Below are 16901 nucleotides of genomic sequence, written 5' to 3' on the forward strand. Positions count from 1 at the left end.
TTCACAGAACAACATTGTGTTCATCTAGATAACATCGTAAGACTGTACTAGTGCCAAAGGCTGCCCTTTAACAGAATACCATCTTCTATATAAAGCTCAGTGTGTAGTCTTATCAAGCTATTAACCTAATCCTCTTGAGTCTTGTTTTCTTGGTTAAGCACACTGCTCTGGTTGAGAAAGAAGCAGAAGCCACAGTAGTATTGTAGTAGGATTTGCAGGAACAATATCTTCATAGGATCTTGGGTCACTGATGAAGTAAATAAGGGTGCCATAGACAACCCTCATGTTTAAATCCCTCAGCTCGGCTTGTGTTGTATACACCTCAAGGATCTACTGACAACCACAACCTCTACTTTGCATGGCATGTTTATGGAGTAATCACAATCCTTTAGTTTTTTTTTTTAACTTGATGAGAAAACATAACCACCAGGTGAGTTATTCGATTGGATGCTTTAAATTATTTCATAGAATACACTCAGCATTGTTCATTTCACCGAAAAGCCTTGCACTGCTGAGAAGCATAAATGACAGAAATATATATACAGAACAAAAAAACAAACAAAAAAATAACAGATATACAGTATGAATAAGATATTTGAATAAAATATCTTTTTTGTATCATATTTGTATATTCATTGTCTTGTAGCTGTGTGGCTATATGGTACAGTTTATCAACTTTATTTAAGATCACATTTCATCATAATTATTGTGTCTGGAAAACTATGCTAGTTTACAACACACCAGGGGAAACTGAACGCCACTGCTAAAATACATATAACTGGACCAATCTTAGATGGACTTTGATTTTAATTGTAAAAGTTAAATCTCAGCAACTCGTTATTATATTAGCTTTTGACATTAAGTCTATTGACTATTCTTAGCATGGGGATGGTGTGGCTTAGGCATTAGCACATATGCCTTACATCTATGTGGGTTGCATGAGTCCTTTTTACTGGTTTCCTCTGTATACTCTGATTTCCTCCCCCAGTCCAAAGACAAAAGTGTTAGGCTGATTGGCATCTCTAAATTATCTGTAGTGTGTGGATATGTTTGTGAGTGAGGATTGTGCCGTGTAATCAGGGTGTCCTCCACCTTTTACCCCAAGTTCCTTGGGATAGACTCCACTTCCTGTGTAAGATAAGTTGTACATGAAATAGATGGATTATTCACAGTCATGTACACTTTTCAAAGTATACGTGGCCCTTGGGAAATACTGACGTCTCATCAGCTTTTTAATTTTGAACTATAAAATCATTAGAAATTGTGGTTTGTGCTCTGACTTATATTTGTTGTATATTATTATGTATTAATTATATGTCACATTGCTCCAGCAAAGCACCCAGTGAGTTCTGTAGCTGCTTCTATTGAGAGTGTTGACAAGTCTCACTGCATCTAATTTTCCCTGCGTTGGAATGGTGTGTGATACTATATGAAGGATTAAGGACAATCAGGCTGGTCAGAGTATGAACTAAGCTTAATCTGTCACTTCTGTTTTCTGCAACTTACAGCATGACATTTTACTCCCTGTAAATGCCACTGTGAATCACACACTAACTTTCTTTCCTTCTTAGTAGACACCATGGGCTGCGGGGTAACCAAAGGAGGTCAATTCCATAAAACACATGACAAAGGTAATCTCAGTGCTTTTTTGTAATACTGAGAAAGGAAAGAAGATGGTACAAACATTTTCTATTTCTACACTGGAGTATTAATTAAAATTTGTGCATAGTATATCTTTCTATGGTTAATTATTTCATATGATAACAGATTTTCTTCCATTTTATTTTCTTTTCTATAGATGGTAATGTCATCTTTGTTAGGATCTCAGGTAGCATTTCTTGTCCTTACAATATGATGTACTCCAAATATAACATGTTTTGCTAATGTTAAATACATTAAAATATAACAGTATGTTGATGATGATGATGAAGATGATGATGATGATGATGATGATGATGATGATGGTGATGATGATGATGTTGATGATGGTGATGATGATGATGATGATGATGATGATGATGATGATGATGGTGATGATGACGATGATGATGATGATGATGATGATGATTATCAACCAACCAATCAAACAACTAATTAATAAATAGATTCATTGATTAGCTGGTTCATTAATTGATTCATTTTTAAACTATGCACAGCTTAACTGTGTACTATTTGGCTTTTTAGTAGTTTATGTGTGTCTGAAATAAATATATACACTAATAATTTTCTTACTTATTTATGCACTCATATGTAGCTGCCATAAGTAAGTAACTAACAGGTTTTTTTTGTATTAATATCCCATTTGTTTCTATAAATTGTACTGTTTATCTAATAAGTTTAGCTAATCTAAAGTGTACCAACATTACAGAAAATATGACATGAACCTTTGTAGCATTGACTAACCTTGTGTGCTCATCCAGCATGTTGTGTTTGTGAGTCAGATTGCAGGGCGTTGGGTTGTAGTCTAGTGACATCTGAATAAAGCTAGAGGTGAAATTAGGCTGGACTAGTGGTTGCATGCTTTAACATTAAGGAGACTAAATCTAATATAAAACTAATAATATAAGGTTTGACATTTTTTTGTAAATAACATAACAAATTATGAATATAGTCAGTGCAAAATGATTGCTTTTGAAAAACATTTGCTGAATCTTCTGTTCCATTACTGTGAAGCTATAAAGGCTGCAGTTTTGATCCAGCGCTGGTATCGTCAGTATGTGAGCCGCATGGAGATGAGGCGCAGATACACCTGGAACATCTTCCAGTCCATAGAGTACACTGGGCTACAAGACCAAATAAAAGTAAAATCTAACACACACATGTAGTAGAAATGATGCACCAGGTCAATATTTAGAATTATACATTTACTTGAAGCTTTAAAATTGTTTATGAAAATTAGTCTGTCATTTTTTGTTGTAATATTTGTTTCCTCTTTACATAGCTGTATAATTTTCTTGGTTATCTCATGGACAACTTCACACCTTCTAGCAATGAAAGTAAGCTTAATTCTATTATGTGTGTTTGTGTGTGGCATAGAGGGTAGCATTGCCATGTCATGGCTCAGGGACCTCAGTTTGATCCTGATCTTGGGTTATTGTCTTTGTGTAAGTCTCCCTTGTGTTCATGTGGGTCCTCGAACCTTCCAAAAACATGAAGGTGGACTGGCTGCTCTACATTTCTTCTCAGTTTGAATAAGTGTGTGAATGTGTGTCCATTGTGCCCTGGATCATGCCCTGATCATTCCTCCTTCATGCCCAGTGTTCATGAGTGTTCACAAGGCCGCCCTCAGGTCCACTGTGACCCAGGATAAATAATTTGGAAGGAATGGGTATTTATATAATAATTTAATATTTTGTATTTAATAAATAAGAATATATTCTCCCCCTGAAAGAACCATGTTCATCTCTTAAATGAGTTACAAATAAAGCTCCTGTAAAGAGCTAAGATTCTAAGATTTAGTCTGTTCCTTTATTATCACATACATGAAACCTTATTTTTTATATATACCCATGTAAAATCCTACAGAAATGATCAAATGTTAAGTGTTAAGATATGTCAAAGAATGTCAAACATTATATTACATTAATGGATTGCATATATGCAGAACATATTCTCTATTTGTGTTCCACATTGTAGGAAAATTGATCTCCCACATCTTCAGAGATAATGAAATATGTCGGGATGCTGAGTGGGAGAGATACTTCAGTTACTCCAATATCGACGTTCCAGAAATCTATTCGGGCCCAAGGCTAACCTTCCCTCTGGATGCAAATCAAGCCGCTGATCTTGTTGAGGCTTTTAAAAACAAACAAGTAGGTGAAACACACCCCAATGCTGGATGTACAACTTTTTATTGAACTTATATATATAAGTTTTATATAAATAAATATATATATATGTGTTTGTTTTTGCAAAGTAGCAGCTCCACTCTCGATATGTTCTCCAACTCCTCCTTGAAACCTGGAAGCTGCTCAAAGGTTTGCCAAATATCAACCGAATCTCTACCTGCCATAGCAAAGAAATCACAATATGTGGTGAGAAAACCTGCAGCTTTGTTCTTTCTTAAATACAATCTTTTGATATCATGTTGTCAACAGTTTTCTCATAACTAAATATATATTTTTTTAACTCAGGGGACTTGCACGGACAGTTGGAGGATTTACTCCTAATATTTTACAAAGTAAGTACAGATTTTACAGTGTAGTGTATGTCTTTATTTGCTTTTTATAGTTGTAGTTTTATTTGTTAATTAATTTTTTGTTTTTTGTTTACAATGACATTTATTGTTGCTCATTTGAATGCTATGTTCAGTGAAGCAGAAGCTCTGTAAACATTATGTATACTACATGGTATTTCTTAACTATTTACAAATGTAAAAAATAATAATAACACTTAACACTTTAATAGCTGTGCTGGAAATGGATATTTATATTATAATAAATTTGAATAATGTTTTTAAAGGACATGCCATATAGATGTGGTGTATCTATAATTACAAAAACATGAAATCGAACCTACATATTGTAATCTTATATGTAGAATGGGATGCCATCGATGGAGAAGCCTTATGTCTTCAATGGAGACTTTGTGGACCGAGGCAAGGACTCAATAGAGATTTTGCTTATTTTATTTGTTTTCTTGTTGGTCTATCCTGGAGAGGTTTACCTCAATCGAGGAAATCATGAGGATCACATCATAAACTTGAGGTATTTCATTCAAAATAATGTCCACTAATATGTTAATATGTTAAATATGTTTTTTTCTGTGGTATAGACAATAGGTGCAGCATTCTCAATTTGTGTTTTTAAAGGTACGGGTTCACCAAGGAAGTGTTGGGCAAATACAAGGTAAATGTTTCCAAATAAAATGTATAACACTTTTATTTCGGGACTCTGATGTTAGATCCTGAGGAGATCCCAATGCACTTGACCAAAAAAGCTCAAATAAACGGGCAACAGCTCCCTCTAGTGGTGATACGTACAGTCAGCAAAAAAAAGATTTATTTTTTTTCAAACGTGGTGATATAAGGTACTTTTTTCTTTCAAATGAGTTTCTTTAAATTATTTAACATACTTTAAAAAGTATGAGCTCTTCCATTCTGGGGTGCCTTTTGTAAATTGTCATTTGTAAAATAATTTAAGTCAACATTTCTTATAGAAGATTTGATTTGATTTTCATTTATTATATGCAACAAAAAACCCTCTTTATTATAGTTTTTATTGCAGTCTGTATTATTTTACAGTTTGCAGTCTTATTTTTAAGATAAGAAAAGATAAGATATACCATTTTTCATCCCACAATGGTTCTCTGTTACAGCAGCAAAGAAAAAGAAATGCAAATATATAAAAGAATATAGAGATATAATATAATATACAGTATATACACAACACAATATATAAATACAGAGAAGAAAAAAATTTACTTTCAAGACTAAAGAAATACAAACAACACAAAAATGTATTTTTATTATTAGCTAGATAAGTAGAAGACATGATTTCTTACTCCAGTTTATTTCAGTTTTATTTGTTTAGCACTTTTAACAATGTCACAATGCAGCTGTTCAGAAATATCCAAATTCACTATAGAAATTAACATATGCCCTCTTTTATAAACATATGCCCTCTGGCAACATATGCCCTCAAACGAATACAAGTGGCGGATACAAGTCTCTGGTTAGATCCTGACTTGACGGGCAGATTACCACAAATTGAATCACAGCTTGAATGAATGAAAATAATCAAATACCTTAAAATAGATTTCTTCAACATTATTGATAATGATTATTTACACATAATTGTTTTCTTACTGTACAGTTTTCTGCACCTGATCTGACATTGTCACTCGTCCTGGGATAACCAGGAGAAACAGTCATGAAACACACAATATTTGAAGCCTATTGTTGCTTTGCTTGTATTATTCACTTATGAACACTATTTCTCATGTGTACAAGATGCACGGTAAACAAATTCTAAAGCTGCTGCAGAAAATATTCAGCTGGTTGCCCCTGGCAACAGTGATTGACCAGAAGGTGCTGATCGTCCATGGTGGGATCTCAGACAGCACAGATCTGGCACTGGTGGCCCGAATGCACAGACATAAAGTGAGTCCAAGAAACACTAAGAACACCAGATCAGCACCAGAGCACTCGAGGGACTCGAGAGAACACTTAAAAAAGATATCATGACTGTAGACTGAAAGAAGGCATTGGGTTAATATCAGTTAAATAACTAGGTCTGAATTAATGTGCAGTAATTTGTCTTAAACCCTTGGTCTCACAGAAAAAAACTCACCAAAAAAGAAAAGTAGCACCAAAAATTCCACTGTGCTAAAATATGGTGTGTGACCATAATAAAGGCTTCTTCTTCTCCTATTCGTAATGTTTTACATTTTATTTGAGGATGAAAATTAGCCACTGATTAGTTTTTCCCACTTTTTTTTTGCTCATGAATAATTCATTTCCATGTTATTTACATCCATTCATTATCACACAAATAAATTTATTTTCCCACATATGATTCTATTATTGTCATGTATTTATATTCACCACACAGCTGATTTATTTTCACACGTGATGGTTTCCAAATCATTCATTTACATCTGTTTGTTTCACAGGTTGTATTTATTTTAATACGCTATATGATTTTATCCACATTATTCATTTCCTTTTTTATATGAATTTTAACGGCATTATTCAAGCATTTTTACATCACTTGTAATTAATTAAGTTCACATAGATAGATACAATTTGATAGATATGAATTTGGTAATTATATTTAGCATTCTTTTGTATTTATAATAGCAAATACTATAATTATGTAATATTTGGATAAATGTTATTTATATTTTTTGTGGGGGAAATTTTATTTTTCTCCAGTATGTCTCTGCCTTGAGGCCTCCAAAGAAGAAGAGCACAGTATCTATGCGTTCTTCAGTCTCAAAGATGGAAGATGAATCTCTGAACTCTAAGCATAGTATTCTGAGCAGGAGAGCCACTTTCACCAATTACAGGCCGTTACCCTCCCGGGAAACTTTTCAGTGCCGTTCTTTGCAGGATTTCTCAACTACAGTGGCTAGGACCATGGAGGAAGAACTCAAGATTCAACAAAAGCAGACCAGCATAGCGCAGCCTGGGAGCAGCCTGACCTATAAACACTGTAGCATATCCACATCATCAGAATCAGCCAGAGAATCCATCAACACCCGAGACGACGTCAACAATGAGTGGAAAGAGGTGGATTACTCTATATTAGCATAAAAGTATGTGGACACCTGACTAGTGAACACCCCATTCCCAATCCATGCCTATTAATATGAGCTGTTCCAACTTTGCTTCTTTAGCTGCCTCAACTCTGCAGGTAAAGCTCTTTGTTTTGGGGATTGGACCAATTCAGCTAAAGTAGCACCAGAGGTTGCATACTGCTGATGTCTAGCAAGACTCCTGCCATACAATCTACTTTCCAGTTCAGCTCAAAGGTGTTCAGTGGGGTTGGGGTTCAATGGTCAAGTCATGTACAAGGTTCTTCTACATGAACCTTCAAAAAAGTCTACAGGGCTCACATTGTGCATGGGGCATTATTATGCTGGAACAGGTTTGAGCCTCTTAGGTTCCACCTAAAAGAATGCTTAACTAGGCGATTGTGTTTTTCCTACTTTTGAAAAGAATCACATATGGGTGTGAAGGTTAGGTGTCCAAATAAAGTAAAGCTACTTCATAACACGTGTGTTTAAAATTTCCACAGAAACCACTCTCCATTTTTCATACACCTTTCAGCAAAAATAGACTATTAAAGAATTTGGATATATTCTTGTTTTAATTATGAATATCAAGCATAATGTTATTCTGGCTGGCTTCTAGAATCATCAGTGTGGAGTTAATGTGTTCAGATTGTGTTTACACTTGTTTTTTTAATGTAGGTTTTGAGTGAGGCTTGTAAACAAGTTTAGATCTTACCAGGCCTTTACCAGTTTGTTTGCATCAATAAAAACTTTTCAGATAATTCAATAGTGTCACATAAGGTTCATCACTCACTTTAGTTTTTTGTTTTTAAGTTTAGTCTCCTTATGAGGAGTAAAAGAGAAGTATTTTTGTTTTAGAATTTATTCTATATTATTATTATTATTATTATTATTATTATTATTATTATTATTATTATCAGATCCTGGACTTGCTGTGGAGTGACCCCATGACAGAAGATGGCTGCATCCCAAATGAAGTTCGGGGTGGAGGCTGTTACTGGGGCCCCAGTGTGACTGAGGATTTTTTAAACAAACACAACCTGCAGCTCATCATCCGCTCCCATGAATGCAAGCAAGATGGATATGAGTTCTGCCACAACCGCAAGGTGAGAGCTCAGATACAAGCAGAAATGAAAAAAAGAGCATCTAATTTATTGAACAGATGGAAAGATCCCAATGACTAATGCTGTTTTGTGCTCATTCTGAAGTCTAAGTTCACTCATTTCTAATTTAATTGTTAGATGCCATATGGAACCCTTTAGAATTTGTAAAATGTTCAATCACTCTATGCAGGATAAGAGGATTTTAACCTTTTAACCCTATAAAAAGATAATAATAAAATGTCAAGATTATACAGGACATCTGTGTTATCATAAAGACTAGGCTGCACATAGTGACATCATTTCAACACATATAGTAGCCTAGTGTTTATAGCATAAATATATGGAAAATTATATAATTGATTTGAATATATTTGATATAATCTGTTGTATTTGACATACAGGATACACTTTGATATTGTAAAGAATAATAAAACAAAAAATAATGACAAATTTGTGTCTGCAGGTCCTTACAATTTTTTCAGCCTCTAACTACTATGAAGTGGGCAGTAACAGGGGAGCAGTGGTCAGGTTAGGTCCAGATCTAGTGCCTTATTTTATTCAGTACCAGACCAACAGTAAGACCCGGGAGATGAGCTTTGGACAAAGGTAATTAAAGCTGCTTTTTCACTTTCTGTTTACACCAGTATAACACAGCAGTATAATGTGTGGTAGCTCAGTGGTTAAGTGGTTCAGGTGTTGGGCTACTGATCGGAAGGTGAGCAAGGCCCTTAACCCTCAGTTGCTCAGTTGTAAGTCTCTCTGGATAAGGGAGTCTGCTAAATGCCGTAAATGTAATTGTAAATGTAATACAACAGTATAATACACCAGTATAACACAACATTATAATACACCAGTATAACACAACAGTATAATACACCAGTATAACACAACATTATAATACACCAGTATAACACAACAGTATAATACACCAGTATAACACAACAGTATAATACACCAGTATAACACAACATTATAATACACCAGTATAACACAACAGTATAATACACCAGTATAACACAGCAGTATAATACACCAGTATAACACAACAGTATAATACACCAGTATAACACAACAGTATAATACACCAGTATAACACAGCAGTATAATACACCAGTATAACACAGCAGTATAATACACCAGTATAACACAGCAGTATAATACACCAGTATAACACAACAGTTTGGAATTTTCTGAACAGTTTTTCTTTTTTGGTTAGCATCAGACGAACAGAGCACTCTGCACTTAAAGTCCTGAGAGAGCAACTGTTTACACACAAGTCAGATCTCATCAGTGCCTTTCAGGAATACGATAAGAAGAAAACAGGTGCAGTACTTCTTACAAACTTTCAGACTCAATGTGAATGATGCAATTGATCCATTAAACTCTATGTATATGGAGCAGTTGCACCGAGTTATAACAGAGATTTGGCTCAGCTTGCTAGCAATTTACAAGATAAAATGCACAGTGGTTTTACCAGTAAATGAAATTTGAAGCTTTGTATTCTGATCTGTGTGTGCAGCATGTACACATAAAGGTGTGAGAGAGGTGGACAGACTAAAGCTCTGCTGCATCAGTCTATTTTGCCTATGAGGAATAAAACTGAATGTGGCACTTTCATCTACAATCTTTTCCTAAGACCCACATTAAAGCAGGTTATCCAGAGTCAGATTCCTTTAGATTAATGTAACATATTATTAGAGATTATTACTTCTTAGTCAAATTTTAGCTCCTCTAAGTCATCTGATATTCATTTAAAGAACTCCAGTTGTATTTTTGTCTTTTTTTTTTTTGTGGAAAACTCTAAACTCTCCTGCCTATGCTTATGTGCTTGAAAAAAATGCACCTGCTTTAAACAGGCCATTAACTGAAAACTGTTTTTGCCTACATTATCACATTCATGATATAAACCTGGGGGGAAAAGGAAATTGTTTGAGCGAAATAAATTATTTGAGTGTTATTTAATTAACTCCTATGAAATATTCACCTTGCCAAATTTCAAAAGTGAATTCCATCCTAAAAAGAATTCACATTAACATGGAAAATAACAACATCAAATGTTGTTGAGCTTTACCATGTGCGCTCTCTAGGTGGCGATGTTATAGAACTTGTTGTTCTTTATGTGGAATTTCATGAAATATTGACTGGATTCATTCATCCATATCAGACAGTGTTAAAAATTTGCAAACTACAAAATTACAATTACAACAAGCTTTTCCTCTTGCTGTTGGTCCACTCTCAGGTCTCATCTCTCTGAATGACTGGAGCAGTGTCGTAGGACAGGTGCTACACCTAGAATTGCCCTGGAGATTGCTGCGCTCTCAGCTCCTCACCAACACCACCAATGACATGCTGGACTACCACAACTGGTTCCGTAACCTTGCTGTAAAGGAAACCAGCTGTGAGGTGAAACAGGATAATTTATAATCTCATTTATTATATTATAATAAATATAATAATTCATTTATAATCTCATTTATTATATTTTCATTCAGTATGTCACCAGATAAGGATGGATTCCTTTTGAGTCTGGTTAAACTTATGCTTTCTTCCTCATATCATCTCAGGGTATTTTCTTCTTGAAACCATCACCTCTGGCCTGCTCATAAAGGATAATACTTATATTCTGAAATCATAGTTCTGATTTATAAACTATATAGCTGCATTTTTACAATGCCAATTGTTAAAATGAATAAAATTTAATTTACTTTTATTATTGAGTATTAGTATTTCATTTTAAACTAGATATGCATAGGTCTTTACCTATGAAATAAACACATGATGTCATAGGATTTGTATTGTGTTTAATGGTCTTGTGTGTACAGTACATTGAGCAGACATTGCTGGAGACTCTTTACAGGCACCGCTCCACTCTGGAGACCATCTTCAGAATAGTGGACACAGACAACTCAGGTATGAAAGCACATTCTAGTCTCCCAGCTCTAAGCTCACTATATCTCCCTAGTCATGCTCTAACCCATCATTCTTTACAAGCGTTAACTCAAACCAGATCAGTTAGGTTACATTCATGGCTGTTTTTTTTATCCAGGCCTCATCTCTTTCGAAGACTTCTGTCAGACATGGAAGCTGTTAAGTGCCTATTTGAAAATGGAGATTTCCACTGAAGCCATTAATGACCTGGTGGTCAGCATAGACATGAACAAAGATGGCTACATAGACATTGATGAATTCATGGAGTCTTTTCGCTTAGTAGACAAGAACATACGCAAACCAGAGGAACAGGACCTACCTCAGGAAGGATAACAGACCTCAGAAGAAAAAGGCACAATTCTTACATCAAAATAAATGGTAACGGCTGTGGGTGTTTGCTTTAATAATATTCAGACTGCACAAAGTGTGCACATGACATGGGTGACCCATGAATTGTGATGATGATGACCTCCTGGAACATTTGAAAGTGCCTTTTTCTTGAATTCCTCTAATAATTTCAGGTGTTGTTAGGTCTTTGGTCTTGGAATTTAGGAATTGAGCCTTGGAGGTGTCATTGAGGCAGGTTTCAATGTTAAGCATGTGCACAAGCTTATTAGTGTGACATTGTGAGATTTCCAAACACATTCTAACCAATTTCTAAATGTTGTGTATGCACAAAATGAAGACATGGAAAGGTGTATATGTCATCTTTACTTTTAGAAAGAATCTGCTAGTTCTGAAGGAAACTGTCCTGGTGGTCCAGAACATGAGTAAAATGTAAAGTAAAATATCAAACTGGAGTTTGACCAGACTACATACTCATTCACAAGGATGAGAATGGGTAGAGGGCATGTAGAACTAACCTTTCATTGGATAACCCACATGTGGGTTGAGACCACAAGCTAGTCAGCGAGGACACAAGCACAGGTAAAGTTTCCATAAGAGAGACTGCTTTGCTTGTGCTTGAGTCATGGTTATCTAGGCAACCTTCAGTCCCTGTCTCAAGCTTGATCATATCAGCTGTCTAGGTTTAGCCATTATTTGATTAAGATTATGCTCTTTATATTGTATACAAAGAATCGTATGCTGAACACAACATATTTGCTTAGTACACACCGCAACATAATACCATATCTCACAGTTTAAGACCCAGGTTTTTATTTTTGCAATTAAATTCATGTAATTCCAGCTAACATGGAGGGTAGTGTTACTATCGTACAGATCCATGGTCCAGGGTTTGATCCTGAGCTTGGTCTTATCTGTGTGGAATTTCAGTACAGGATCTAGAAATATATGACTACTTTTATGCTATAAATGGTCTTATAGATTATTTTGCTTTTTAATCACTGATTAAAATTATCTGCCAATAGAATAAGAAAGTTTAAAAAAATGAAAGAGTCTTGATAATCTTTTTGGTTAATTGTATCAATATATTAAGATTGATGTAGATATACTGTATTCGACCAGATTCAAGATATTATTACTTGCTACTTGCAAGATATTATTACAGTACTTGCTATTACTTTTGCAGTGTACCCTTAAAGGTGTACCATTTGTACCTGTACTCTGTACCATACACAGTAGAATGAAGACAGAGTATCTTTCATTAGCTTTCAAAGTGAAAGTTTTAAGGTACGTGTCCTGCAAGTTTCACACAAAATCTACAAAAGGTGTATACTTGAAGGAACAGTATCTTTTTTTCTGATTGTGTATATTTGTCATAATTTATGTTTCACCTAGTGCAATGTGTCCAAAGTCTGGTCTCAGACCCAAACACAGATGACAGACAGACTTTCCCTGGGAAAGTCTGAGAGATGATTGTCCAAGATGACACAAAGTTTTCTGTTTCACTTGGCAAATAATAATAATAATAATAATAATAATAATAATAATAATAATAATAATAATATGAAGATTTTTTTTATTATTTATTTATTTATTTTTATTATAATATATGTTTTATTCATATAGGTCTTTTCAAGGAGGCTTAAGGAGTTTTTCCCATAAAGCCGGCACATCTTTACATCCACACTAATAAATAACAATAAACAAGCAAGAGACAATAGACAAAAGTGACAACAGATACAAAATAGATCAATACTGACAGAAAGGGGAGGGAAAAGAAATCAGACATCTCCATGTCTCCACTAAGACATGATTCAGATATCTCAACTGGAAAAAATAAAGAATATAAAAGCAATAATAAAAGAGTGATGACAGTTACATTTAAACTTACATTATGTCATTTGGTAGACACCCATATCCAGAGTGATGTACAAATGATCTACCGGTGAATAGGCCTAAATAAGAGGACCTGAGAGAACATATTAATATGTAAGGACAGAGAAACTCAGGTAGATAAGGCGGAGCAAGGTGGTCTTTAAAGGTCAAAAGTAGGATTTTGTACTGACTATTATCTGAAAAGCAAGAATCTTTTTATCCTGTGACAACACCTGCAAATGAATGTACAGAATAATATAATCATAACCATATCATAATTAAGATGGTATTTGTTTGTTCAAGTAAATACTTAGCATTTATCATATTCTTAGCTAGGCAACTTACTCTCATTAGATGTTGCTCTTCTGTCTCTTCCATTCACAATGCTTGAAATTGGTACATTTTCAAATGAAAACTAGATTTGTAAAGTTCGTCGCATCAAACTTTGATGTTGGCTTTGATGGTGCAAGTATTCGCAAAGGCCGGTGCTTTTTGGAGGCAAGTGGACGGAAAGATTGTGAAAGCTACTGGATTGATAGGGTGCCAATACTTTTGGAGGCAAGCGGACATGGGCATGTGACGTGATCCAAATACCCATGAGTCAGTTTCCCTCATTGTACTGAGTGTTTTGATATGTCACATGTCCATGTTGTGCAAATTTTAATTTTCACGTGACGTGACCAAAACACGCGTGAGGCACTTCCCCTCATTGGGCTGAGTGTTTTGATATATGACACGTCCATGTTGTGCAAAATCTATGATTTCGATTATGTGGGGGGCGGGGCTACACGTGACGTAACGTGAATACCCGGTGCGGTGCCAATACTATTGGACAAAAGTGACTACTAACTGTTTTGGCATTTGATGTCACATGATTGGATTCATGTCAAAACTGCAGTCATTATGGAATTCTACTTATTATTATACTGCATAGAACAGTTTTTGGGGGGCGGGGCTACACATGACGTCATGTGATTACCCGGTGGGGTGCCAATACTATATATATATATAGTGAGTGTACACACACATACAAGTGTGTGTGTGTGTGTGTGTGTGTGTGTGTGTCTTTTATGTAGGCCTATCTCATCACGCTACAGACTGCAGTGATGACCTCCTAAACAGCTGTATTCTTTAAGCACCTATTGTAACCTTACTATGAGAGCTAATCTTACTTACTATAGTTAACCTAGATCTGTAATATTACTCCTCTCTGTTATTAGTGATAACTAACCCCTAAACATGTCCGAATTTGGAAGCAAAAACCAACTTACCTGAGACGATGAGTGAGCGCTTGGCTGCTGTTCCACCATTTCGGCGACAGTGGTTTAAAAGAGGGCGGGGCGCATGCGCACTTCGTGGAATCGATTCATCTTCCCTCGGATAGTAATGCCTGTGAACGTGATGACGTATTTTTGACAGTTGTTTCGCAGACCGTTTTCGTGTGTGAAAAAGAGGTGTTGTGAAATCAGGCGTTGTGTGTGTAAACTGTCATAGTCGTTCATTTTGGAGTTGTATTTGAACAAACACACAAAATCTCGTATCTGTAAACTGTCGTGGCCGTAGATTTTGGGATCCAACTCCGCAAAATTAAAATTTACACACAAATGCTTTGAATTACGTACGATTATTATTGACAGTGTTTTTATTCCATACAATACTTGTTGAATCATTGGATTGATAGTGTGGATTTGATAGTTACATGTATTGAGAGTGTGCTTTACATCTCCAGAGAGAACAAACGAGTTTTAAGAACTCCCCATTCAAGTCTATGGTGAAAAAAACCCTTTGAGCTTCCGTACCGGGAATTCCGGAATTCCGATCGCTTATAAAAGTCATATAATGATAATAATAATACAGTGGGGGTTCAGCGAAAAATCGGCAGTTGGCAGCAGGAAGTAGCTGTCGCTAATAACCGGAAGTCGGGGGTGGATGACGCTTTTAGCAAGGCAAATAAATTGAGAGGGGGTTCAGCGCTGAAACCCTACTGCTAATAATAGTCATAATAGTTATAATAAAAGTCATATAATAATAGTAATAATAATAATAATAATAATAATAATAATAATAATAATAATAATAATTGTCAATAATAATAAGTATGTAGAATAACAATAATGATGCTTTGCAAGCACCATTAATAATAAGCTTATAACAGAAATCAGAATGTTGGCTTCTACAAAGCCAACATAAAAAATAAATACATTTAGCAGACACCCTTATACAGAGCGACTTGCATTTTTATCTAATTTAATACAACTAAGCAATTGAGGGTTAAGGGCCTTGCTCAGGGGCCCAGCAGTAGTAGCCTGATGGATATGGGATTTGAATTCACAACCTTGGTAAGCCAACACCATAACCACTTAACTACCCCATCCACATATTTTCTATTGTGGATTTTACAGAGTCCTCAATGTTTATTTCTTTCTCAGTATATTTAGTTAGTGCTATCTGGTCAATGTTAACATATTTTTTTTCTACTGTCATAATCTGTTTGTTAATATGTCATTCCTTCTGTTTCTGTTTCATTTTCACATTTGATTTGTATCTTTCTGTAATATGAAGTGTTTGTTCACTTCACACTAAATGTACAAATGGTGTACACTTGAATGATACAACCCCAGCGAGAAGGAACAGTGTCCTTTTTTTTTCCTGGGCTGTGAATATTTTTTCTGATTAATGTTTCATCTTGTGATGATGTCTGTTAAATTACTGTTGGTTCTGTGTAATTGTTGCCGGAACATTAAATAAAGGACAACAACATTTTGTTCTGTCTGAACTCCTGTGTACTCTGGATGTCCCGAACTAAGACCTAATATCCTATCAGACTGCAATCAGCATGGATTGGTATAGAATTGCATCAGGCATGTTTTTTCCAATGCACTTCCTTATTGTATAAGTACTTTCATCTTAAGCTTATCATAAGCTAAATGATAGTCATGGCAAATCTTTTCCAGATAAATATCAAACTGCTCCTGTGTTTAGATAGCAATCATTTCATAATCTGTTGCTTTTTCTTTTAGTATTATTTGATTATTTTATATTTTTTCTAGAGTATCTAGAGTTTCCATTAGTTGCATTACTGATACATGTTATTGATTCTGAGACTTCTATTGCAGATGTAATAGTAGGGAAAAAGCACAAAGACGTAACTCGGAGGTCCCAAAGATATGTCTGCTACTTAAACAGGATTTAGAAGCATAATCATTTTCAGTAATAGTCAGTGTTCCTTAGAGGCAAGGTGCAACATGTTGACATCTAAAGAATGTACACGTAGGAGGAATACAATCACAGAGAGATTTTACTGATTACTGGTTTTATTGAACTATTTATTGTTGCGTAAATGTAAATTGATTCGTAGCCAGGGTTGCTCAATAGAAACAAAGAACAGGAACCACAATGATTAAGAGGACAGGT

General features: G+C 35.2%; 1 protein-coding gene and 1 long non-coding RNA gene across 2 annotated transcripts; one reads left to right on the forward strand and one right to left on the reverse strand.

Annotated features, from left to right (window-relative positions):
- The first annotated feature begins 1348 nt into the window (after positions 1-1348).
- On the forward strand, positions 1349-12067 carry ppef2a (protein phosphatase with EF-hand domain 2a). Its single transcript, XM_047817927.1, has 17 exons — positions 1349-1631; positions 1799-1828; positions 2674-2801; positions 2942-2996; positions 3637-3812; positions 3920-4034; positions 4134-4180; positions 4540-4706; positions 4811-4847; positions 5951-6100; positions 6875-7231; positions 8157-8342; positions 8803-8945; positions 9556-9662; positions 10579-10742; positions 11162-11249; positions 11386-12067. Exons 1-17 carry the CDS (start codon positions 1580-1582, stop codon positions 11598-11600), a joined length of 2217 nt encoding a protein of 738 aa, XP_047673883.1. The 5' UTR covers positions 1349-1579; the 3' UTR covers positions 11601-12067.
- On the reverse strand, positions 8939-14799 carry LOC125145399. Its single transcript, XR_007143774.1, has 3 exons — positions 14759-14799; positions 13504-13581; positions 8939-10719 (listed from the first exon to the last, which is right to left on the reverse strand). It is a non-coding gene; the product is annotated as an uncharacterized LOC125145399 (long non-coding RNA).
- Positions 14800-16901: the final 2102 nt, after the last annotated feature.

The sequence above is a fragment of the Tachysurus fulvidraco genome, chromosome 9, assembly GCF_022655615.1.
Source record: "Tachysurus fulvidraco isolate hzauxx_2018 chromosome 9, HZAU_PFXX_2.0, whole genome shotgun sequence".
NCBI classification, from domain to species: domain Eukaryota; kingdom Metazoa; phylum Chordata; class Actinopteri; order Siluriformes; family Bagridae; genus Tachysurus; species Tachysurus fulvidraco.